The sequence below is a fragment of the Protomyctophum parallelum genome (genome assembly GCF_964188405.1).
Source record: "Protomyctophum parallelum genome assembly, chromosome: 9".
NCBI lineage: Eukaryota > Metazoa > Chordata > Actinopteri > Myctophiformes > Myctophidae > Protomyctophum > Protomyctophum parallelum.
The window spans coordinates 13,562,463-13,590,364 of NC_139706.1; the positions used below are offsets into that span (position 1 = coordinate 13,562,463).

The 27,902-nt window shown below is 41.8% G+C and overlaps 1 protein-coding gene across 1 annotated transcript; it reads left to right on the plus strand.

The window, feature by feature from the left end:
* Positions 1 to 241: 241 nt before the first annotated feature.
* On the plus strand, positions 242 to 27,565 carry mre11a (MRE11 homolog A, double strand break repair nuclease). Its single transcript, XM_083773110.1, has 21 exons — positions 242 to 264; positions 653 to 720; positions 2,477 to 2,609; positions 3,144 to 3,304; positions 8,675 to 8,762; positions 9,743 to 9,884; positions 10,026 to 10,140; positions 10,903 to 11,088; positions 13,532 to 13,703; positions 13,922 to 14,002; positions 14,805 to 14,937; positions 16,868 to 16,980; positions 21,246 to 21,416; positions 21,547 to 21,606; positions 21,846 to 21,914; positions 22,392 to 22,515; positions 23,932 to 24,012; positions 24,705 to 24,769; positions 24,873 to 24,937; positions 26,245 to 26,344; positions 27,057 to 27,565. Exons 2-21 carry the CDS (start codon positions 707 to 709, stop codon positions 27,096 to 27,098), a joined length of 2,115 nt encoding a protein of 704 aa, XP_083629236.1. The 5' UTR covers positions 242 to 264; positions 653 to 706; the 3' UTR covers positions 27,099 to 27,565.
* The last annotated feature ends 337 nt before the right edge of the window (positions 27,566 to 27,902 follow it).

Genomic DNA, 27,902 nt, shown 5'->3' on the forward strand with positions numbered 1-27,902 from the left:
AAGCGGCTGTGCACGGGCCCCGCTGCTCCGCCCACCCGGCATGAACGTGAACAAGAGCATGAGAGCAAACGCACTCATTTTCGTTTAACCAGAAGTGTAGTTCTTTATTCCGGGTCGGAACTGTGCTAACATAACGACCTTCCTCCGATAAAACTACAACACCCATGTTCCCTGCTGCAGGGGGCGGGCACGCTGTTTGCAGAGAGACTCGCGCGGGGGAACTTTCACTGTGGGAGGGGCGACGGACGCTCTGTCGAGGCAAACGTGGGTAAAATGAATGCTTTCTCTCTGACCTTATTATTATCCATAACAAGCTCCAACAATGATGCAAATGCATGTGTTTTCTTATGAGCTGAATCAAGATAACATGTTAATGTAGCTAATACTGTCAGATGTCGTACGGTAGTAGGCTTTCTAACGTGCATGCTTGTTTTTAGCCTAACAGCAAGCTAACGTGCAGAGCTCGCTCTGTTGTGCATGGGTCACTAATCACTATTGTGTAAAAATGGTTTGAGTTTGAGACCCACGCCCACCTGTTTTCACCTTTACTGAACTTCTTTTTATGTTTACACAACCAGGCCTGATGTACATGGTGTCTTGGTGTGACTTTATTTCATTATTTAGATTTACAGTACACTACTCTTTGCAGGAGACATCCTGCAGTATCCATCTGTGCAGAGCTGTCTGTCAGTCCGTCCCATTCAACATGTCCTCAGCCTTGTGAGTTTGACTTGACTTATTTGAATTAAAGTCTTATCGCTTAAAAAAAATACATAGATCTTAGTAGTTGATCGAGTAGCAAGCTCAGATCAGTTGGAGAGGGATACAACTAATACATAAATATGTATAGAAATTATTAGACTATGTATGAATACATTATGGATACATAAATAAGAAAGGTACAAACAAACTGTCAACATTATATGAGCATACACCTTTCGACCCAGCTCAGTGGCCTTGTGGTGGTGTTCGTCCTGAGACTGGAAGGTTGGGGTTCGATCCCCGACCCACCAGTCTCGGCCATACCAAAGACTCAAAAAAATGGGACCCAGTACCTCCCTGCTTGGCCCGCTCAGCACTATAGCTGCAGCGGTTCAGGGGTAAAGTGGCCGGTAGAGCAGCCGGATGGAGAACCGCTAGTCTCCCAGTTCAACTCCGGTTCTTTTTTTGATTGATTGATTGAAATATTTATTAACAGTTTGCAGAATTACAGTACATTTCAAGCACAAACTCAATACAAAGACTGTTAACTGTGAGTGGACGACCCAATTAAGCATTACACTTGTTTACAAGAGGGTCCACCATGTTCAATTCATCAAAACATTTAGAGACGTACAAATAGACACTTCTATATAGTCAAAGAACAGAACAGGAATTCATCATAAAGGAGGTAAAAAAGGAAAATAAACATATACATTGAGGGGAAAAAGGGGGGGGGGGGGTGGTGGGGGGATTCAGATTTTATTGGGGCCAGTTTTGAATTGTTTGAAGTGTCAAAGTGTCCTTGAGCAAGACTCTGAACCCCTAATTGCTCCCGGTGTGCAGGTTGGTGCCTTGCATGGTTTCCTCCGCCATCGGTGTATGAATGTGTGTGTGTGTGTGTGTGTGTGTGTGTGACTTTAATGTACAATCTATGTAAAGCTCTTTGGTTAAAAGTGCTATATAGGTACATGCACCATTTATGTCCAGGGGGTCCTTGTACTGTACACCAAGCTGACTCAGGCTACAGGAACCAGAGATAGAGAGCCCATGGCTCTGCAAGGCTTAACCCATTCTGACCTGAGATCAGATTCTAAAAATGTCTGTTTGAAAATGACAGTTTTCTGAAAAAGCTATGTTTCTATGTCAGTCGTTCTTTGATTTTTCAAAAATAGCAGACCTACAAGCTTGTAGTGCGCCACTCTGTGGCGCGCTATGAGCTTGTAGATCTGCTATTTTTAAATAGCTAAAGCTTAACGTAATGCTAACACCAAAAGGGGGTCCGGCCTAAAATGGGGACATTCGTGGCCCAAACCGAATATAGGAAACCGTTGGCGGAAAACCGAATTCCGAATATGAATAATATTATATATCTTTTTTTCCTACCATTGCTGTCATGGCCGTACCTTAAAGCTACCTGATTTATGGCAAAATAAATGGTTATGGCAAAACTTAACTTAATCACTATTATGGGTCCATAAAACATTTATTCAGCTCTTTTGAATGCATTAATTGCATACACTATTCGGTGATATATTTTCGGCCGAAGCCGAATAGGCCAAAAATTAATGTTTTGCCATTTTCTGCTGAGTATTTTCTGCGGCCGAATATTCGGTGTATCACTACTTACTACTATTTACACCTTTTCGATTATCTCCAATGAAATGTGACATTTGAATTACTGTCACTTATGTTTGATTTGCCATCAGATCCAATTAATCTAGTAAATGTGCAGTAATCACCCCGATTGGTTAAACGTTTTTGTTTATTTTAATAGAGATGATGAGGATACCTTCAAGATCCTGATCGCCACAGACATTCATCTCGGCTACCTGGAGAAGGATGCTATCCGTGGAAACGACAGTTTCGCCAGTTTCGACGAGATACTACAGTGTGCCAAAACAAACCAGGTATATACTTCTACGCGGGATATAAATGATTCTTTCGAGAGCTTCAGAAGTTAACCCATTTTTACCTGAGATCAGATTCTAAAAATCACACCCGTGTGAACCGAGTGATGCAACTCCCCCCTCTCTCTCCCCCTCTCTATCTCTCTCTCTCTCTCTCTCTCTCTCTCTCTCTCTCTCATTAGCAGGCAACAGCGCCCCTACTGGTATTCATTATATGATGCTCATAGGTGAACGTCACATACATAGGTGAACACGGACAAAGCTGTTCCTTGGAGTGGTTGCACCACTCAAAAATGTCTTCTACATCCTGACAGTTTTCTGAAAAAGCTATGTTTCTATGTCAGTCGTTCTTCGATTGTTCAAAAATAGCAGACCTACAACCTCATAGCGCGCCACCGAGTGGCGTGCTATGAGCTTGTAGATCTGCTATTTTTCAATAGCTAAAGCATAACATAATGCTACCACCAAAAGGGGTTCCTGCCCAAAATGGGTTACCTCTATCAAACTAGTGTTGTGCGCCTCTCTTGTCTGCAGGTGGACTTCATCCTGCTGGGAGGGGATCTCTTCCATGAGAACAAGCCGTCCCGGAAATGTCTCAACACGTGCATCGGTGCGTTCCGGCAGTACTGCATGGGAGAGTCTCCCATCCTCTTCGAGATCATCAGTGACCAGGCTGTCAACTTCATGACCAGCAAGTTAGTCCTGCTTCCTCTTGTGTGTGTGTGTGTGTGCAGCATGTATGCCATTATTATTATCCCTGTTGAAACGGTGCTAATTTCGTTGACTAAAACTGTGATGAAAAAATATTAGTCAATTACCTTTTTATTTTAAGCTATGATGACTAAAACTAAATATACTGACAATTTCACCAACAAATGGATTTGTTTTTGTCTAGTTTCTCTCCTCCACCCGTCCTTCCCTAACGTTTAATGTTAGGGAAGGACTGGTGGTGGCCTTACACTAGCTGATAATCGGGCATTTTTTACGCCCGGGGGGTGCCAGACTCAATCGATCTGCTCGGGGCCGCTCAATAGTACTGCGACAATGGCCCCCAGAAGTCGGCATACCCCTACCGGAGTTAGGACCAAACACAACATAGTTTTTCCTCATCTCTAAGGCCTCCCATACATGAAATGGATTCTTGTATAAAAATATTTTACTGCAAAAGTGGTGAAATTGTTATTTAAAGTTATACACCTCAAACTAAAAATAAAGCCTGTCCGTCTGGTGGTTGAGGCACTTAAAGGCATGTAGATTCACAATGGAAGCTCTGAGAGGTTCAAAACTTGGCATACTTGAAGCCAGAACATACCTCTACATTCTAGAAAAGACTGGATGTCAATATCTGAATGTCAATATGAGATATAGTCATTTGAACACATACTTACAGTAGGCGGAATTGTGCATCTATGTAGATGTCTTCTCTACTTTGTAGTGACTCTGGAATGGATTGTCATAGCAACACATATGATGGCTTGTAGGAAAGGTGAGGTTCTACTGAATCCAGCAATACCAATTGTGTAAATGTAGCTTGCATAATCGTGGAGTTATGGCACAAAACATATATGGTGTCCCAAACGGGGGGAAATAAAACTAATGAAATCTACAGTATCACATTAGTTTTATTTTTACTTCACTTATCAAGGGTGGGAAAACATAAACAAATCACTTGAGTAGAAGTCCCTAAAATGTATGAAATGTCTCAAACTTGAGAAATGAGAAATTGTGAACAAATAGATGCCGCTTCAATAGAGAAATATGCAAGCCTAGATTGGAACTACTAACTATTATTATGTTGCAGCACATGACCTGGATGTTCCCTCATCAAGCTCAAATCTCAATATTATCCTCATAAATATAAATAATCAAGTTATTCATTTCTGTTATTTGAGTTATTTGGTTACAGTCAAGTTATACTACACTACAGTATTTGGCTCCACCTGCATCTTATTGCCTACAGTATGTGGCTTTCTTCATAAAATGACAGGTAAAATCATTTCACATATTTTGGAATGTGAAAAGATGAGATGAACCTTGTCAAATCAAGTAGCTATTTAGCTGACTGGAGTGGAGAGTGACCTAGCATTTAGTTATCTTTAGTGTAACAGAGCCTACTGCCTGTCCCGTAGTCTACACTGACAATAGCAGAACCCTGCCCTGACACTGTTTCACCAGAATGGAAAATAGACTTAATTAGTATCACTTGTAATATGGTTACTGCACATACTATAGCCTAAAAATAGTGCGCGCAATGCACAACATAGATACTGTACAAATTCTGAAGTGTATCTTTAAACTTTTACCAAAATGGAATATTGGATCCAAATCTTTGTATCATCTTTGCTAAACAGTTGGAAAAAGGCACGAAACAAGACCCATAATGTATAAAGCCCACGGCAGAAGACCTTCAACACTAACTGTTGTTCAACAGAGAGATGATGTTCATAAAACCCTGGCAAACCCAAATTCAATATACTCTCCTCTCCTCATCATATACTGTATCATGTTGAGAAAACTACTCCAGTAAGACCAGAGTGAGAGCGTGCCGTCTCGTCAAGAAGACTGAACAGGGTACAACATTGTTGAATAGGATACAACACTGTTTAACATACAAATATATTGTTTCATTTGTGGGAAGGCCAGCACAATTGATTGATTGATTGATGGATTTAATAGTTTATTAGACATAAATGTAAAAACAGCAACAGAGTACAGTCATACAATTAGTCCAAAAGGGATAGCACAAAAAAGTCCTCGCGGTCTTGTTGCAATCAGTTCATAGACAAAACCAGGACTACTGGTCAGAGTACCAGAGACAGGGCCTTCACATGGTCACTGGTCAGAGTACTAGAGACAGGGCCTTCACATGGTCACTGGTCAGAGTACCAGAGACAGGGCCTTCACATGGTCACTGGTCAGAGTACCAGAGACAGGGCCTTCACATGGTCACTGGTCAGAGTACCAGAGACAGGGCCTTCACATGGTCACTGGTCAGAGTACCAGAGACAGGGCCTTCACATGGTCACTGGTCAGAGTACCAGAGACAGGGCCTTCACATGCAGCATCAGAAAGATTTAAGTTGTACATCGGCTGCTCTCGTACCCAGATCTCTTTGCATATGATGACAAATATCATAAATGCTACCTAAAACACTAAATATCTAAACGAAATATAGCAGCTATAAAACAAAGAATTAGAACAGCAGACCAGTATCTATGTCAAAGCTTTTATTAATCTCACTGAAATAGTTAACATCTTTCTTTAAATAAATGAAAGTGATGACAAGTCATCACTTTCAATAAATAAGAGTTATGACATACTGAAGACACTGGTCCATGGTTTTCTTCATCGATATATCTGCAGGTCTATGTAGTAGTTCTGGATTTTCTTGGATATTTGCATCTTCTCTCATTGTGCCCATTTCCCATGGGCACACTTTTAGAGCATGCAACATCAGACTTTCCATGTTCTACAAATTATAATGCTGTATGTTTCCAGGGTTTGTATTTAGACAATATCATCTTCTTCCTCAGAGTCAGTGTCTTCAGTATGTCATCATAACAGTCAAGGAGTTTATATACCGTAAATGGAAATTGGTGCATTTACAGTATATAGAGCTTTTATCCAAAGCACTTTACATAGATTGTGCATTACATTCACACATTCAGTCACACACCGATGGCAGAGGAAACCATACAAGGCACCGACCTGCACATCGGGATCAATTAGGGGTTCAGAGTCTAACTCTGGGGGAGCCCTGGATCGAACTGAGAATATGGTATGATATAGTGTAACGGTATATTGTTAGTTCACACTGAAATTTGTCTTGCGAACCTCACGGTTCTCCATCCAGCCGCTCTATTGGCCACTCTATCCCTGAGGCACTGCCGCCTCGGCATATTACCAGTATTATTGTATATTTGTCATCATACACAAAGAGATCTGGGTACGAGAGGAGCAGATGATGTACAACTTCATCAACCTTTCTGATGCTGCATGAAGGACCATAAGTCTCTGGTACACATACCAGTACCAGCCATAATGGCTGTCAGATGTTCTGGTCTTGTACTGGCCTTCACACAAATGAAAAATATCTTTGTATGTTAAACAATGTTGTATCAACCCTATTCAGTCTTCTTGATGAGACTGGTGCAGGCATGCTCTCACTCAACATTTGCAGAGATGCCAACCTGCACACATTTTGTGTACCAACCACGCAATTCTAGGCGTATAGACACCTAGAATTGCGTGGTTGGTACACAAAATGTGTGCAGGTTGGTAGCTCTGCATTTGCAACTTGCTCATTACTGCAGCATATTGTCTGTATATAGAGCCACGGTGTTATGAACATCATCATCTCTCTGTTGAGCAACATTTAGTAAGATCATTTTAATTTTGAGTATCTGCCGATACCGATTTTTCCCCATCTGAAAATTATATTTTTATGCAACTCCTCCAATATCACAATAGTACAATATCCCAAATCACGGACAATATACAGTCTAATATCATGATATGGCTATCATATTGATACTAGGGATGTCCCAATCACATTTTTGTGCTCCTGATCTGATCATTTAAAAATGTCATGATCGGCCCCGATTTCCGATACACTTCACATTATAAGATCACATAAGATGCACATAGGTGGAGCCAAATACTGTAGTATAAATTGACTGTAACCAAATAACTCAAATAACAGAAATGAATAACTTGATTATTTATATTTATGAGGATAATATTGAGATTTGAGCTTGATGAGGGAACATCCAGGTCATGTGCTGCAACATAATAATAGTTAGTAGTTCCAATCTAGGCTTGCATATTTCTCTATTGAAGCGGCATCTATTTGTTCACAATTTCTCATTTCTCAAGTTTGAGACATTTCATACATTTTAGGGACTTCTACTCAAGTGATTTGTTTATGTTTTCCCACCCTTGATAAGTGAAGTAAAAATAAAACTAATGTGATACTGTAGATTTCATTAGTTTTATTTCCCCCCGTTTGGGACACCATATATGTTTTGTGCCATAACTCCACGATTATGCAAGCTACATTTACACAATTGGTATTGCTGGATTCAGTAGAACCTCACCTTTCCTACAAGCCATCATATGTGTTGCTATGACAATCCATTCCAGAGTCACTACAAAGTAGAGAAGACATCTACATAGATGTACAATTCCGCCTACTGTAAGTATGTGTTCAAATGACTATATCTCATATTGACATTCAGATATTGACATTCAGTCTTTTCTAGAATGTAGAGGTATGTTCTGGCTTCAAGTATGCCAAGTTTTGAACCTCTCAGAGCTTCCATTGTGAATCTACATGCCTTTAAGTGCCTCAACCACCAGACGGACAGGCTTTATTTTTAGTTTGAGGTGTATAACTTTAAATAACAATTTCACCACTTTTGCAGTAAAATATTTTTATACAAGAATCCATTTCATGTATGGGAGGCCTTAGAGATGAGGAAAAACTATGTTGTGTTTGGTCCTAACTCCGGTAGGGGTATCTCGAAAACTAAAGCACTTTTTGACTGTTTGTTGCAGGACTACAAAGCGCGATCGGGATCGGCCCGATCAACATCAAGAATGTTTGATATTTGCTCTGCCCCGCTCCGATTATCCTGTAGTGTGTGGTGCTATCAGATTTCAGATTGAAAAACAAATCACCAAAAGTCACCTTAAGTCAAGTAAACCAAGTCATTTCATGCTTGGTTGTGTGCGGTGCCGGTCCACAATGCATCGTGAGCTTGTAGATCGACTATTCTCTGTAGCTAGTCTTTGAATTTGACATTACAATGCCATCAAGGCCTCATCCTGCCAACATACATTTGAATAAAATCAACTGTAGATTTAGTCTTCTAAAATCCTATATTTAGTCAACTAAAAGTAGATTAAACCGTAACGTAAAGAATTTCAGATGGTTAAAATCGGACTAAAACTAAACTAAAGTTTGCTGTCAAAATCAACACTGCTGTTAAACAACTTTTAGCTCTTTCTTGAACCCCCAATGTCCACATGCTTTAGCCAACACAGTGTTTTTGTTGAATGTGTAGGTTCCCCTGGGTCAACTATCAGGATGAAAACCTCAACATCTCCATCCCAGTGTTCAGTGTCCATGGTAACCATGACGACCCATCTGGGGTGAGTTTCTGGGGTTAGACTGTGTTCTGTTGGATGTGCATTTCCTGAATATACTGTATATGCCAGTGATTCTCAACCGTTTTGAATTTCAAGGACGCCCATCTGATTGGAACAAGTTGTCTGTCTCTTTGAGATCAATTACATCATTTAACTGTTTCAAGGCTTCTTTGCTTGCAGACCTGAAACCCATTTGTACTTGTTTCTGATTTTATTTATTTATTGATGTACTGGTTGGGGAGAGGTGTGTACTTTAATGCTTGATTATTCTTTTTTATCTTTTTTTGTTTTGTTTTATCATCATTATTAGTATCACTATTATTAGGATTTTGTAAGGTTGTTTCAGTGCATATGTTTCTGGTCTGGATGTAGTGTTTTGAGTGGACTAGAGAGCCTCTATGTTTTCTTGATGTTGTAAGTGTATGGTTGTGTGTTGACTGTTGACATGTTTGATGTATTGTTTTGTCTATGTACTGTATTCATTGTGTTGTGCCCGAGGACCCCCTCCAAAACGAGATGATGCATCTCAAGGGGCTATCCTCTAAATTAAATTAAATTTCAATATATATATGCATTGGGACACACAATGGGACACCATTTGACACAAATCTGTGTCCCTGGGACTCCAATCTACACTGTAAAGTCCTCAGTGATAATTTAACCCATTCTGACCTGAGATCAGATTTTAAAAATGTCTTCTACATCCCGACAGTTTTCTGAAAAAGCTATGTTTCTATGTCAGTCGTTCTTCGATTTTTCAATAGCTAAAGCATAGCATAATGCTAACACCAAAAGGGGTTCCCGTCCAAAATGGGTCAACTCTTGAGAGTGTACAAATTACAGGGCCCATTGTACACTGTCAGAGTACACTTTTTAGCAGACGTGTAAGGGTCTGTTTGGACCCCTGGTGGTCCCTGGACCACCGTGGGTGCTGTATGCTTATGTTGTGTAATGGTCTTTGCGTGTTTTCTGTTTTCTTCCAGTCTGAAGGGCTGTGTGCGTTGGATGTGCTCAGCTCTTGCGGCCTCCTCAACCACTTTGGACGCAACACTTCAGTGGAGAAGATAGAGATCAGTCCCATCCTCATGCAGAAAGGCAGCACCAAGCTGGCCTTATATGGGATTGGTAAGTGTCTGGAGGAGAGCGGAGGTTGAGGTGCTAAATAATCCTAAAGCATGACTTTGGACTACTAAAGTGTGTGTGTGTGTGTGTGTGTGTGTGTGTGTGTGTGTGTGTGTGTGTGTGTGTGTGTGTGTGTGGGGTTAGGCTCCATCCCTGATGAGCGCCTCTATAGAATGTTTGTCAACAACCAGGTGACGATGCTTCGACCCAAAGAAGACCAGGACCAATGGTTTAATCTCTTCACCATCCACCAGAACAGGTGTGTGCGCCAAGCCCCCAGTAAGGCTATCCAACGTTGAAGATGCCACTATACCTACTGGTGAAATGTGGAATTGCAGCACTTTAATGGAAGTGGACGGACGTTCATGACATCACACTACACTTCCGCGTCGCTCGAGCCATTGAGTTATAATTATACTTCCGGAAGTCTTCCGGGTGCTTCAAAATGCCACTGAGCAACTTCCACTGAAATGAATAGCGGGGGGAATAGCTTGTGTACTACTAGTAGGTCAGAAGTATTTGTCTTTTTCAAGAACTAGCCAGTTTGCTGTTACTGGCACATTTACTGTAATGACACTTAAAGTGCTCCGCCTCTGTCTGTCCCTGTGAGAAATAAGCCTGTAAATAAAAACTAATGAAAAGTAAAGTAAATATCAATATGCTGTTGGCATCAACATTATCTTCAAGCACTTGTTGAGTATGGATTAAGGATTTAGTATATAAAAAAAGTATTTTTATTTTATTTTTTAAAGGTATATTCAGTGATTTCACTCAAAAAACCATAGGTTTCGTTTTTGGCTGTGGGACCCAGCCTTTCGTCCAATCAGGATAGAGAGTCAAAAACGAAACCCCCCCAGGGGTTAACTGGGGACAGGGAGGAACTCCTTATATGGCCAGCACACTCTATAGTAGGGAGGATTATCACAACAAAACAAAAAAATAAGTGATATTTGAATTAAGTGAAATCACTGAATATACCTTTAATCTTACGTTTTGACATTTTGTGTGTGTCTTGTTGCAGAGCTAAACACGGTCCCACAAACTACATCCCGGAGCAGTTTCTGGATGACTTCCTGGACCTGGTGGTGTGGGGGCATGAACACGAGTGTCTGATCAACCCCACCCGGAACGAACAGAAGCTCTTCTACGTCACGCAGCCCGGCAGCTCCGTGGCCACGTCCCTGTCCCCTGGAGAGGCCGCCAAGAAGTACACACACACACACACACACACACACACACACACTACTTACCTACCTTATTGTTTTAGGTTTGGTGGTGGTGGTTTTTAAGCTGTGACACTCACACTAACATACTGGAAGTAACCTTTGGAATGTTTTGGGCATTGTTTTATTAAGACCATAATGAGTCTCAGTTGTAGTATTCTACCTTCAGTGGGGAGCCAATTTAGTTCTCTAAAATAGTTATGGCCAATGTGGGTTCATGGGGAGAGATAAGGAATTGGAATTATACCCTTCCAAACACCGGATTTTGTCTCATTTTGAGCAGAAAAAGGAGTAATAAGTATGCACGTGCACATCAGATTCGCATTTAGACTGTTTTACTACCATGTGAGTTAAAAAATAATTAAAAAGTGCCAATGCCAATTAATCAAATCTCGTTCTGGCACAGTGGGGAGTAGCTATTCACAGAAGATGTTCTCGTGTCAGCACAGTGAGACATGGTGTACGTACAACGTGTAGGTGCAAAGCACAACTACGGTGCAAAGTCCGGCAGGGGGAAAGAAATTGGAACGTGAGCCAAGACTGCACTTAAGTGCAATTCCCTGTATCTGTGTCACATGGGTTTCACCACTACCCCACCCCCAGTGGCAGGTCCTGTGATTCATGACCAATTCTTTCACCTCATAGTCACACAAGAGTCTTAGACGGTAAACATTGGAGTCATTCTTCACAAGCCACATACTGTATATCTTCAGGGGAAGATAAGGGTCGATAGGCGAGTTGGCGAATGGCGACTGCTCCCATTTAGGAGACAGGAAGTGCATACCATTCCATAACATTGTCGCGGCTTGTAATCTGCATGATCTTCGTTATAGATTATCTTTGGGTGAACGTAGCGTAAATATCAATCGTATGAGGTGGGCAGGTTAGGTAACAGGTTATTCTTTCATTTTTGGTCAGCGGTCCTCATCTACATACTGTACAGTTGAAGCTCTGCCTGTAGTTCTTCTGACATGTCGCTGAGTTGCAGTAATATACTATATATACAGACAACTTTGGCAATGAATAGAGGGTATGCACATGCATAAAGAGATTGGCAAAGTGAGTCGTTTAATGCAATCAGATAGGACTTTTCTTTTTGGATGTATGGGCTGTCAAGGCCAGAAAGTAGTTCTGCCGCTCAGTAGGCGTTCCTGCATAACTTCTGGGCATGATGATGATCTCATGTGCATATACCCTCTATAGCTGAAAATGGGCAAAAGTGTTAGTTTAACCCATTCTGACCTGAGATCAGATTCATACGAGGTTTCCACTGGACAACACACTGGTCTAATGAACCCATTCTGACCCGAGATCAGATTCTAGAAATGTCAGTCGTTCTTCGATTTTTCAAAAAATAGCAGACCTACAAGCTCGTATCGCGCCACTCGGTGGCGCGATATGAGCTTGTAGATCTGCTATTTTTCAATAGCTAAAGCATAACATGATGCCGACACCAAAATAGGTGCCCGTTCAGAATTGGTTAAGAGTGCCAATATTGTGTGTCTGTTCTGGTCTGGGACATTTGTAGCAGTGTGTCGTGTGGATGTGGTGTTGCAATGCAACACAATTATTTAGTTGTGATTCCTCTTAGCGATTACGTATGGATCATCAGTCAACACGATTTCTTGTACTGTGTACTGTACTCTGTACTGTGTACTGTGTCCCCGTTCAAGACATGTACAACAGAAAGTATATTATGCTGTGTCCAGGGACAGTACAGGCTAGTATAGCAGTGTGTTGCAGTGTTGTTTTCGTCGACTAAAACTAAGACGAAAAATGTTCGTCGACTACCTTCTTCCACTGATGAAAACTAAGCTATGATGACTAAAACTAAGACTAAATATACTGACAATTTCGTCTACAACTAAAAACTAGACTAAAATGTTAGGAAGGGACTAGTCGACAAGAGATCCAGTATAAGTCATTATTTTTTCACTTGGTTGCATGCTGAAAATAGCCGCACAACGCGTCGCACTGCGACGCGTTGTGCGCTTCTAGATCGGCTATTTTCAGCAAGTGTAAGTGTCATTACGACGGCAACAACTAAATAAAGTATTCAAGAGACTAAAACTCAATAGAAATTTGCTGTCAAAAGCAACACTGGTGTGTTGTGTTCAGGGACAGTACAGACTAGCCCATTGATGCCTGAGGCCGAATCTGGGAACGCCTTCTAGGGCCTGACCTAAGGTTTCTGAAAACCTTCAAATTCTGATGATTCTTTTTTAAATAGTTATGTTGCTACATGTATAGCAATAGCTGATGAGACACAGAGAGCGCGCCGGCATCAAGGGTAGAACAACGTATACATTGCACCAGGCGTCAATGGGCTAGTATAGCATTATGTTATGGTCAGGGACATGTACAGTATAGTATAGCATTATGTTATGCTCAGAGACATGTACATCAGTGTGCTGTGTGTTGATCCAGACACATAGGGCTGCTGAGGGTGAAGGGCCGTAAGATGAACATGCAGAAGATTCCGCTGAAGACCGTGCGTCAGTTCCACTTCCAGGACGTGGTGTTGGCCGACCACCAAGACATCTTCACGCCTGAGTCTCCCCAGGCCACGAAGAAAGTGGAGCAGTTCTGCCATGCCAAGGTGAAACACACACACACACACACACACACACACACACACACACACACACACACACACACACACACACACACACACACACACACACACACAGAAGGAATGTTTTTTTTTTTTTTTTTTTTAGCTGTATGTCTTGTGTACTGGTGCATAAGAGTGAAATTCCTTGGTTCACACATCCCATCTGTTCAAGCAACATTTATTTTTTTTATTTTTTTGCACAGGTGATGGAGATGCTAGAGGAAGCTGAAAGAGAACGAATCGGAAGTCCTCTCACTCCAGAGAAACCTCTGATTCGACTCAGAGTAAGATATTATATTGTAATTAAATGATAAGCCTGTGAAACAGAAGGTCCCCAGTTCGCCACCCCGGCCCCCAGTCAACTGTATGTGTCAAAGTGTCTTTGAGGAAGTCATTTTTCCTCAAACTGCTCCCAGGGTGCTGCATTACTCTATTCAGTAATACACACACACACACACACACACACACACACACACACACACACACACACACACACACACACCATTTCCATATCCACTCCACTCTAGACCCAAATTAGCAGCCTACAAAGCTAATTAATACCGGTCTACTGTTGTTGTGCGTGCATGCGTGCGTGCGTACATACTCAACTACATTATTTTGAAAGAAAATGCAGCAATATCTTCATTCATTCATTCATTCATTCATTCATTCATTCAGTCAATATCGGATAATAACACACAATGACCAGCACCGATAGTTTAGTTCCTCTTTGGGCAGATATGTTTAACAGTGGAACAAAGTCCAACTTTATGCGCAGGAGTTAGTTACTGTATTTCTAAAGTTGTATGTTAAAAAGTGTTTACGCCTATGTTTTATATTTTACTCCATCTAACAGTCAATCAAGCAAAGTCAATGAACTTTAAGCTTTCATCTGTACATGCGTAAAACTACTTTCTGGCCTTGTTAGCCCATACTATCCAAACAGAAAAGTCTGATTGCATTAAATTATGTTGAACAACTGTGTGTGTCTAGAACGAGCTTACATTTTTTTCTCCTCAAATCCAACTCTTCACTGCCAAAGATGTCTGTAGATGTCCTCTGGTTTTAATCATCTTTTGTTCCCAGGTGGACTACAGTGGAGGGTTTGAGGCCTTCAATCTGTCTCGTTTCCATCAGAAGTTTGTCGACCTCGTGGCCAATCCCAAGGATGTCGTTGCCTTGGTCAGACATAAGGAAAAAAGGCAGGCGGGCGTCAAAGGTCTAAATGATTTATTTGGCATTTGCCTTGTATTTGCATGGCTGTGTGTGTGAATTTGTTATTCACTCTATAGACAAATCCACAGAGCGGCAACCATAACTGCCGAGACACCGCAACTCATATTTAATTCATATATAATTCATATTTAACCCATTTAGACCTGAGGCTGATTCTACAAATAAATCAATGTTCTCAAACTTTCAAGATCTTTCAAAAATGCCCAAAAATAGCATTATGTACAAGCTCACAGCACAGCATGAAGTGAGCCTTGTACAAACATGATGTTTTTTAATCGGCAACATATAAAATCAAATTGACACGGATGCTTTCCCCGTTTTAACGGACTCTCCCATCGTACAATGGTCTTGCGAGATCGTATTCACGGCACAAGCTTTGATCTTGTAGATCTGCTACTTTTGATGTTTTTGAATTTGAAAAAAGTAACAGTTTTTTGGACATCCAATGCAGGTATTGACACATAGGGCTCTATTTTCATCGGTGCCCTTTAACCACGACGATGCCCGCTAGTCAGCCGCTGCCCGCAAATCACGGGTAGGGCAGCTTGCACTGTCCCTAAATGGTATTTTGGCACAGTGTTACCCGCTATCCATTGTGGCGACGCCGTTATTTGTGCCTGGAGGTGTGGCCATGGGCGTGTTTGCACTTTGCAGGCTTTCCCCAAAATTACTATTTTGGCCACACTTTTGGGAAAGCGCACAGCTGAGGCCTGACCTCAAAATTCAGTTTATTTCAGTTTTCTGAAATAAATATTTTCACGATTTTTCAAAAATAGCAGAGTGGTGCGCTATGAGCTTGTAGATCTGCTATTTTTCAATAGCTAAATTATAACATAATGTTTAACCCATTTATTTATTTATTTATTTGACAGAGACAATGCTCATTAATCAACATGTCGGTAGTTCACGTCCATGTAAAATGGGCCAGAGTTAGCCAGAAGCTCATTTATATCTGTGGTCCCTGAGCAGGCTCTTAAAAATGATGATAATATACCATACAATATATGAATATACCATATACCATACAAAAACACATACAATACAATACAGGAACAAATAAACATTGTACAAGGGACAGAACAACCGCAGAGCGCTGTCGAAAATTAGTTTTGTCAAATCCGTTTGGTATAGAGTGGTGATCTACAGTATATACCAAACGAAAACTGGAGCAAGATTGCACTGGGGATAATGGGTAGTGTATTGCGCAGTCTTCTCACTGGCACGGTGATTGGTTTCATTATTGTAACGCCCCAAACCACACCTATGCATAATGTAACGCATTGTAATGGCTAGCGTAGGTGTTTTAGGGATTTAGGGGAGTGTCCAAAATCGCAACTTTTGTGGGAGAACAACCCTCCCCCAATGCTAAATCCCCAAAACCCCCAAAAATGGATTTAGGGACCTCGAATGAAAATAGAGCCCTAAGGTCTCAGAGGCACTTGCCCATTGGGCAAGTACAGGTCATGTTCTACTTGCCCACAGGTCATGCCGACTTGCCTGAAAAGTAAATAGTCCATTATGAAAAAAATATAAATTGAATTAACCTATAATTTTAAATGATAGGTACATTTTATTTACCGTTAAATTTAACACATATTTGTGATAATAAATGTCATACTACATAATTGTTATGCCAAATACCTACATACACAGCTATGAAATATGACTTGTTATTTAACTTGTTTCATATCAACAGTGAAAACGGCACATCATAGGTACTGTAAACAGTGCTCTTATTTTACATTCCACAGAAGACAGAGCGCTCTGGCCACGTGTTTTGACGGATATCTTGTGTTGTCGAAGAAAACTCATTCTCAGGCCACTTGTTCCTTTACAAGGTTTCCACCCGGCAGCTACGATCTGTACCGTAGAGGAGGCTAACGTTGCATTTCATTGTATATGTACTACTGCAGGTGAGATGTCTGACGTCGACTACAGCCAGGTATTCAGAAACGTGTCTACAGTGTCTGCAGAGGGCATGCGAGTGGAGGACCTGGTCCAGCAATACTTTGAGGCAGCTGAAAAGGTATGAAGCCTGTGGCAACTTGGATGCTGGCCGCATCTAGAGTTACAATGCCCTCCATTGACAGCCCCATTCACATCTAGAGTTACAATACCCTCCATTGACAGCCCCATTCACATCTAGAGTTACAATGCCCTCCATTGACAGCCCCATTCACATCTAGAGTTACAATGCCCTCCATTGACAGCCCCATTCACATCTAGAGTTACAATATCCTCCATTGACAGCCCCATTCACATCTAGAGTTACAATGCCCTCCATTGGCAGCCCCATTCACATCTACAGTTACAATGCCCTCCATTGACAGCCCCATTCACATCTAGAGTTACAATGCCCTCCATTGACAGCCCCATTCACATCTAGAGTTACAATACCCTCCATTGACAGCCCCATTCACATCTAGAGTTACAATGCCCTCCATTGACAGCCCCATTCACATCTAGAGTTACAATGCCCTCCATTGACAGCCCCATTCACATCTACAGTTACAATACCCTCCATTGACAGCCCCATTCACATCTAGAGTTACAATGCCCTCCATTGACAGCCCCATTCACATCTACAGTTACAATGCCCTCCATTGACAGCCCCATTCACATCTAGAGTTACAATGCCCTCCATTGACAGCCCCATTCACATCTACAGTTACAATACCCTCCATTGACAGCCCCATTCACATCTAGAGTTACAATACCCTCCATTGACAGCCCCATTCACATCTAGAGTTACAATGCCCTCCATTGACAGCCCCATTCACATCTACAGTTACAATACCCTCCATTGACAGCCCCATTCACATCTACAGTTACAATACCCTCCATTGACAGCCCCATTCACATCTAGAGTTACAATGCCCTCCATTGACAGCCCCATTCACATCTACAGTTACAATGCCCTCCATTGACAGCCCCATTCACATCTAGAGTTACAATGCCCTCCATTGACAGCCCCATTCACATCTAGAGTTACAATGCCCTCCATTGACAGCCCCATTCACATCTACAGTTACAATACCCTCCATTGACAGCCCCATTCACATCTAGAGTTACAATGCCCTCCATTGACAGCCCCATTCACATCTACAGTTACAATGCCCTCCATTGACAGCCCCATTCACATCTAGAGTTACAATGCCCTCCATTGACAGCCCCATTCACATCTACAGTTACAATACCCTCCATTGACAGCCCCATTCACATCTAGAGTTACAATGCCCTCCATTGACAGCCCCATTCACATCTACAGTTACAATGCCCTCCATTGACAGCCCCATTCACATCTAGAGTTACAATGCCCTCCATTGACAGCCCCATTCACATCTACAGTTACAATACCCTCCATTGACAGCCCCATTCACATCTAGAGTTACAATGCCCTCCATTGACAGCCCCATTCACATCTAGAGTTACAATGCCCTCCATTGACAGCCCCATTCACATCTAGAGTTACAATACCCTCCATTGACAGCCCCATTTACATCTAGAGTTACAATACCCTCCATTGACAGCCCCATTCACATCTAGAGTTACAATGCCCTCCATTGACAGCCCCATTCACATCTAGAGTTACAATGCCCTCCATTGACAGCCCCATTCACATCTACAGTTACAATGCCCTCCATTGACAGCCCCATTCACATCTAGAGTTACAATGCCCTCCATTGACAGCCCCATTCACATCTACAGTTACAATGCCCTCCATTGACAGCCCCATTCACATATAGAGTTACAATGCCCTCCATTGACAGCCCCATTCACATCTAGAGTTACAATGCCCTCCATTGACAGCCCCATTCACATCTACAGTTACAATACCCTCCATTGACAGCCCCATTCACATCTAGAGTTACAATGCCCTCCATTGACAGCCCCATTCACATCTAGAGTTACAATGCCCTACATTGACAGCCCCATTCACATCTAGAGTTACAATACCCTCCATTGACAGCCCCATTCACATCTACAGTTACAATACCCTACATTGACAGCCCCATTCACATCTAGAGTTACAATGCCCTCCATTGACAGCCCCATTCACATCTACAGTTACAATGCCCTCCATTGACAGCCCCATTCACATCTACAGTTACAATGCCCTCCATTGACAGCCCCATTCACATCTAGAGTTACAATGCCCTCCATTGACAGCCCCATTCACATCTAGAGTTACAATGCCCTCCATTGACAGCCCCATTCACATCTAGAGTTACAATGCCCTCCATTGACAGCCCCATTCACATCTACAGTTACAATACCCTCCATTGACAGCCCCATTCACATCTACAGTTACAATACCCTCCATTGACAGCCCCATTCACATCTAGAGTTACAATGCCCTCCATTGACAGCCCCATTCACATCTAGAGTTACAATGCCCTCCATTGACAGCCCCATTCACATCTAGAGTTACAATGCCCTCCATTGACAGCCCCATTCACATCAAGAGTTACAATACCCTCCATTGACAGCCCCATTCACATCTAGAGTTACAATGCCCTCCATTGACAGCCCCATTCACATCTAGAGTTACAATACCCTCCATTGACAGCCCCATTCACATCTAGAGTTACAATGCCCTCCATTGACAGCCCCATTCACATCTAGAGTTACAATGCCCTCCATTGACAGCCCCATTCACATCTACAGTTACAATGCCCTCCATTGACAGCCCCATTCACATCTAGAGTTACAATGCCCTCCATTGACAGCCCCATTCACATCTACAGTTACAATACCCTCCATTGACAGCCCCATTCACATCTAGAGTTACAATGCCCTCCATTGACAGCCCCATTCACATCTAGAGTTACAATGCCCTCCATTGACAGCCCCATTCACAAAACCCAAAAGTCCCATCTGATTGTATTAAACGGCGATAATTGTATATTTTATATACAATTATCAGTTTTATAAACCCCGTCACTTTATGCATGCGCATACCCTCTATATTGGCATCTGAGACATATACAAATACTGGTTCTCAAAGTGGGGTCTGGGGACCACCAGGCGTTCTTCGAGGCGTTCCAGGGGTTTGGCAAAATGTGTTACCATGGGTGGCTATTTAAAAACAGCAGATATAATTGTACATCTGCTATTTTTGAACAGTTTTGAAAAATCTTGAAAGTAATAATTTTCTGGGGGTTTTCAGATGGGCGATCCACGGCCAAATATATATCAATTTGGGGTCCTTGGCATGAAAACCAGGGAAGTATCTCCAAATTGTACATATTTCTTAAAGGACCACTACACCACTTTTCAACCTATCTTCATTATGCTAGTCCTCACTAATAATCATGATAAACCCGTCCACCAGTGACATCATCGATGGGGAATCCATGCTATTATAAACTGCAGGCTTTCTAATAATAATAATAATACATTTTATTTATAAGGCGCCTTTCAGGGCACTCAAGGTCGCCGTACAGATTAAAAGCAGTACAAGAACACAGTTAACCCATTCAGGCCTAAGGCCGATTCTAAAAACGCCTCTAAATCCTGACCTAAGGTTTCTGAAAAACTTCAAATATTGATATAGCAGAATCAAAATTTTTACATTTTTGAATACTGTACATACTGTACAGAACCCAAATATGGGTTCCCGGCCTGAGGGGGTAAGGTACAAATAGGGAACCCCGCCCAGAATGGGTTAAAAGCAGGACAAAAATTCTAGTCCTGAAAAGTTGCAATGCGAAAATGGAAGCCATTTTTGTAAAACAATATTGTTTAAAATAAATCTGCCTAACGATGATGTCACTGGTGGACGGGTTTCTGAACTGCCCACAGTCCTCCTATGAGAAGCAGACTGAGTAGAAGAAAATGGTGCCATTGTATCATGATTATTAGTGAGGACCAATTATATGAAGATGGGTTGAAAAGTGGTGAAGTGGTCCTTTAACCCATTCTGGGCGGGAACCCCTTTTGGTGTTAGCCATTTAAAAATAGCAGATCTACAAGCTCATAGCGCGCCACCGCGTGGCGCGCTACGAGCTTGTAGGTCTGCTATTTTGGAAAAATCAAAGAGCGACTGACAAGACATTTTTAGAATCTGATCTCAGGTCAGAATGGAAAACTGTCAGCATGTAGAAGACATTTTTAGAATCTGATCTCAGGTCAGAATGGAAAACTGTCAGCATGTAGAAGACATTTTTTGAATCTGATCTCAGGTCAGAATGGAAAACTGTCAGCATGTAGAAGACATTTTTAGAATCTGATCTCAGGTCAGAATGGGTTAATGTTCCCACCACTGTGTGTATGTGCACGTTTCTCCAGAAGGTGCAGCTCTCCCTGCTCACGGAACAAGGCATGGGGAAAGCCATCCAGGAGTTCGTGGACAAGGACGAGAAGGACGCCATCGAGGAGCTCATCGCCTTCCAGCTGGAGAAGACACAGCGCCACCTTCGGGCCAGAGGAGTCGACTCGCAACAAGACATCGACACGGAGGTAAGAGAGGAGAGGAGAGGGGAGGGGAGGGGAGGGGAGGGGAGGGGAGGGGACGGGGACGGGGCAGAAGGTTTTTACATGGCAGGCAAACACTGCTGCGAGACTTTAACGCCACTCGTCTTTTATTCAGATCCAAATTTTCAGGGATTCCAAAAAGAACACAATGGAGGAACAGGAAGAGATCAAAGAGGTGATTAATAAACATTTTTTTTAACGCACAGTCCACACACATTGGGGTCTGGCAATGCTCTCCTGTTTGGATCATGTTATCATTATCTGAGGTAATTCTTGCTGTTCTTCTATCTCTCTCTATCTGTCTCTCCTTTGTGTGTGTGTGTGTGTGTGTGTGTGTGTGTGTGTGTGTGTGTCTCTCTCTCTCTCTCTCTCTCTCTCTCTCTCTCTCTCTCTCTCTCTCTCTCTCTCTCTCAGGTTTTGAGCAGAGCCAAGGCCGTGCGCCTGGAGAGGGGGGAGGAGGAACAAATGCCGCAAGTCTATCCGGTGATTTCCTTTTAGCCTAACTGCTAACTGCCACCCCTTACCCCTAAACGTATTTGCCATTTTCTTTTACTATTTTAACCCCTTTTGACCAGAGATCAGATTCTAAAAATGTCTTCTACATCCTGACAGTTTTCTGAAAAAAGCTATGTTTCTATGTCAGTCGTTCTTCGACTTTTCAAAAAATAGCAGACCTACAAGCTCGTAGCGCGCCACCGAGATCTGCTATTTTTCAATAGCTAAAGCATAACATAATGCTAACACCCAAAATGGGTTAAAATAGTTCAAACAGCTGATCTACAAGCTCACAACGTGTCGAGGTAGATTGGCTAGTTGAACTATATATATATATATATTTTTTAAATGGCAAAACTAAGTTTAGGAATAAGGGGTAGGGAATAAGACAGGGGAAATTGTTTGACTGTACTCTGTACTGTTTTTACAATTCTTGACTAATAAAGTATTTCATCAATCGATCAGGACAACGACATCGACATGGACGACATGGACGACGATGGCGCTGGCCCCGCCCCTCCCAGTACAACACGAGGCCGGGGGAGGGGGAGCCGCGGCGGGAGGGGCAGTCGCGGCGGGAGGGGCAGAGGTGTGTTCTTCTTCAAGGCATTTATTTGAAAGATTTTAGTTTTTTCAGCATTTTCTGCTTTATTTATAGCCTCGGAAACCCAGACGTTTTTATTTCCAGGGAGAGAAAAAAAAGTCTGGCTCCGAGTCCACTTCAATTCGGCATAGAGTAGCGCAAACATTGCTCACTCTCTGCTGATTTCTGATCGTCTGCACCTTTGTTAAATTGACACATGTACACTCGCACTCCTCTCTCTCTCTGTTGCTCTAAGTAATTAGTCTCATGTCGCGCAGCTGCGCATAGTTTCTCCAGCTGCCTATGGCTATGCCATGAAAATCATAGGTGAGTTCCAGTCTAGCTTTATTTGACAGCGACAGTGAATAGAGAGAAAGGAATGGTAGGTAGAGAAAGAGAGGGAAGGACGTGCAGCAAAGCACCTTGGGTTCGGATTCAAACCCGGGGGCGCCTGTAGCAAGGACTGAGCCTTGATGTGGTACAGGCTGCCCCCATCGCACTCGGTGACATTTGTTGCAGAAACAGAGGTTTAACCCATTTTGGCCTGAGATCAGATTAAAAAAAATGTCTGTCTGAAAATGACAGTTTTCTGAAAAAGCTATGTTTCTATGTCAGTCGTTCTTTGATTTTTCAAAAATAGCAGACCTACAAGCTCGTAGTGCGCCACTCGGTGGCACGCTACGTAGATCTGCTATTTTTCAATAGCTAAAGCATAACATAATGCTAAGTTGCTAACACCAAAAGGGGTTCCCGCCCCCAAAATGGGTTAATAATCATAATACATAAATACAATTTATATCGCTCTTTTATGATTACTCAGAAGTAGCTAATTGTTGTGTTTTTTTGTTTTTTGTTTTAATTTCAGCGAGTAAGTTATTGCACAAAGTATTGGCGCACTCAACAGTAGGGATGTGGACATTCTAAAACATACATACTCACAAAATGAACACATTTCTACCCTTATGCGACCCAATGCTGACAAAAGGGGCAGAACGTTTTGAAACTTATTATTTTGTGATTGCAAGTTATTGAGAACACACACTTTTTTTTACATAACATGGCCAAAAAGGATCAGGTCATCGGCAGGCTGCGATACATAAATAATAATATCTCAAACTTATATAGTGCTTTTCTGAGTACCCAAATACGCTTTACATGGGGGGGTCTTTACAGAGAACAACACAAATAAAAACAACTTTAATAGAAAAATAAATAATCACTAGAAGCTAAAAAAACATTAAAAGACAGTGAAAAGGGTTAGCTAGGGAAGGCAATGTTGAAGAGGTGGGTCTTGAGGGCGGTTTTGAAGGTTTGGAGGGTTCATTCACAACATTTATACAAATAAATAGTACAAGTACAGATACACAACGACATGAATTATACACTAATGAATTAAGTGTGCATCCTGTCCTGCCCGTCCAGGTGCGGCCGCTGAACCGAAGCCAGCCAGCAGGGGCCGGAAGGCAGCGGCAGCTCCAATACAGAGCAGGAACATCCTGGAAGGTACAGTAGCAGCGTACAGTAGCGTACAGTAGCGTGTGTGGTGTGCGCCCCGCACTAGGGCTTTCACTTCTAGTGATTTTCACTAGTCGAATAGTTGACTAGTTTACTAGTCGACTAGTAAACTTTTATTTTTATTTTTTATAATAGTTGTACATTTAACCATTTTGACCTGAGATCAGATTAAAAAAAAATTCTTCTACACCCTGACAGTTTTCTGAAAAAGCTATGTTTCTATGTCAGTCGTTCTTAGATTTTTCAAAAAATAGCAGACCCACAAGCTCGTAGTGCGCCACTCGGTGGCGCGCTATGAGCTTGTAGATCTGCTATTTTTCAATAGCTAAAGCACAACATAATGCTAACACCAAAAGGGGTTCCCGCCCAACATGGGTTAAAAACTGTGTACATTGGTGACTATAACTATAACCTAGCTGATCTGGAGACCTACAAAAACGGGAGGGAAAAAGAAAACTAGGGAAAAAAAAGAAACTAAAAACTAGTACCAACAAGGTCGACTAGTGGATTTAGTAGTCGACTAGTTGCTTAAAGCCCTACCCTGGCCTGCACACGCGTGTGCTAGTCAGAGGCTTCAACTCTAAATCCTTGGGAAATCTTAGTATTTTTTCAACAATATCCTTCTGACTTTCCCCATCCTCCCATTGTCTGCTCTGTTTCATATCCTACTCGCGCCGCAGCATTCCAGGCTTCATCCCAAAGGCCTTCTCGGCCCGGATCAGCGAAGTCCTACATAGGTGACGATGTGAGTTGTTTACCCACAAGGCAGACAGACACCCAATCCTTTTTTTTTGTTTGTTTTTTTGCATTTCAATTAGTTTCTCACTCATTGTTTTATTCGTTTCCAGGTAAGCATCGATGACTCTGATGACGACGACGTCCCCTTAATAAATACCATCCGACCCACTCCGAGGTATGTTTCTGGACTCCTCTCTCTGAAGGGTGATTCATACGTTAGTTGCGCGTTCGTGTCGCAACAAAATGTCAAAAATGGACGCATAGCGTGTAGCGTGGATTATAATTTTGACTTGGCCAATTTGAAGGGGGGACGGGGGACAGCAACTGAGCTGATAGGTGATACCGGTTTTGCCGACTTGCTAATGGGGGCCATTTGACAATTTAGCTGCCTTTGACGGAGTATTTCCAACCACTGTCTGCCTTTGTCGGAATTCTCTGTCAATTTATGTACTTAATCGATATGAAACGGTTTAGCTGAAAACGGAATGTAAAATGTAAAGTGACTGAATATGACCAATAGGCCTATCTCACAGCCCTTCCCCGCCCCCGTTTCTGAGCTAATGGTGTTGACGTGATGTCACTCCATAGACATTACATGTTAAAATACCTACATTCAGAAGCCATAAACAACGCTTTTTCTGAAGGTAAACTTTCTATTCTATTTGTTTTAGCTGTCTTGCCATCTTGTTTTCTTCATAATAATATTGGTCTTTTGTATTTTAACATTTGGAAACGGCCTTAAATGGTGCAGAGAAAGCGGGTAGGGATGTAGTTCTGGTCCATGAGTAAGGCTATGGACCGTGGAAAGGGGGCAGGGAATGGCTGTGAGACAGGCCTATTCCGGCTGGCACAGCTAACTACCCTCTATGGCCACATGGTGACAGTTAACTTGTAAAAACAAAGGCGCCTTGCTGTGGTTGGCTACAACAGAAAAGTGCACACACAGGTGAGGGGCTGCCAATGTATCTTGTTGTTTTTCGCCCACGTCTTTCAGAAGCTAGACTGGGCAACAGTGTTGTTTTTGGCAGCAAATTTCTATTTTAGTTTTAGTCATAGTCTCTTGAATAGTTTTCACTTAGTTTTAGTCACATTTTAGTCACCTAAAATGACGACGCGTTGTGAGATTGTATATCTGCTATTTTCAGCATGCAACCCAGCATAAAACTGGATCTCTTGTCCACTAGTCCCTTACTAACATTTTAGTCTAGTTTTTATTTGTTGACGAAATTGTCAGTATATTTAGTCTTAGTTTTAGTCATCATAGATTTGTTTTTATTTAGATTTTTTATTTAGTTTTAGTCAGTGAAAAAAGGTAGTGGACGAACATTCTTCGTCTTAGTTTTAGTCGATGAAAACAACACTGCTGGGCAAGATCTCAATTGACTGGTCCTGTGCCGAGTGGCCCCGATGGACACTATAGACTTTTCGCAGAATGTGTGAAGTCGCTGATAAATATGGTGCACTCTGATCTTCTCCTCCTAGAGCGGCCCAGAGCTCCACTACGTCTTCATTCTCCAGAAGCCAGAGCCAGAGCCAGTCCTTTAAAGGAGTGGCATTTGATAGTGACAGTGATGATGATGAGGTGAGGGTATTTTCTTTATTTAGGTTTGGTCGTTGCATTTCTTTTTATTTTTGGTAGGGGTGAAGCGATTAAAATGGAATAAAAGTGAATCCGATTAGTAATCAAATAGTAGATCTTGTAAACATTTCGTAACAATGTGCTATTTACAAGAAAAGCAAAATGCGAATGCTTGCCTTGGTTCCGTATTATGTTTTTGACTGACTTGGAAACGCATTAAGTAATGTCTGTTTGGGTTCAGATAACTTTAATTTACCATAATTCTGTACTTCATTATTGCTTCATTTTTCCATCATGTAAGTTCTAAATTTACTTTAGATTAATTAAAACATATTCAAGTGATTAATCATTTATAGAATAATAATCGTTAGTTATAGCGAATCAACAAATCAGCTCGCCGGGGCTTCTGACTGTCATTTATGATATTGAGTTACATTTGATAACGTCTGTGTTTTGTAGAAAATGTATTTAAAAAACATCTTTGGATAAATTAGTCAAATCGCCAGGCTCGTTTGTTTATTTTTGGAACACAGTTCTTATATGCCACAATGCTATTGAAACCTTATTGGTATTTTCACTGGAAACAATGTACCCAGGGGATAGTGGCAGTGATGTCAGACATCTATTGTTTTTGCAGTTCTTTATTCTTTCTCTTACTCTCTTTTTCTGCCTGTGTCTGTGTCTGTCCGTCTGTTTTTTTCTCTCCATCATCCAGGTTGATCCATTTAAAGGTCCCACAAGTCGTGCGCGGAGATAAACACACATACCACATTTTTATATAAAGTCTGTTGATGGTTTTGTTTTAGCTGACAAGCTATTACAAACACATGTTTCGCTAGTTAACAGCGGCTCAATGTTTTTTGTTTGGTTTATTTTTATGTAGCACACTGTAGCTCCTTAGATTAGATATTTATTTTTTGGTACCACCTGAGTGGACCAAAAATAAATGTGCAAAAAAGGGAGCTGCAGTGTGTGAACTTTTATTTTGTCTCTTAAGTTTTGTAGTTTTAAGTTCCAACACCTGCCTTTAAATGGCTCTGTGCCTCTTTTTGATCCTCGTTCTTTTTATTTCGGACATGTTACTTAAAACCTTCCCAGCCGGCTCTCACACTACACTGTCACCTACTGGCCAACTCTAGAACTGACCCGTTCTATGCCCAGCAGGTTTTGTTAACACTAACCGGTGTTGTTTTGTTATTGGTCTGTGTTAGACCCTCATTTTCTGATGGGAATGAATCAATAAAATGGTTCTTTCCACAAAACGGACTCTTTGTCTCTCTGACAGATTTGCGTCGCCCCCTCTCCTCTTCAAGGGCACAATGTCCATTGTAAGCCTATATTTGATCTAAATTAGTTTGTATTACTGGACAGTAAAATCCAATTTTTCTTTGAGTATACTGTACAGTATATGCATAGCATTCCCATACTAAGCTGATAATGTTTATTTACACACACACACACACACACACACACACACACACACACACACACACACACACACACACACACACACACACACACACACACACCCCAGAGGGACTCTATCCCCTATAGTTAGATC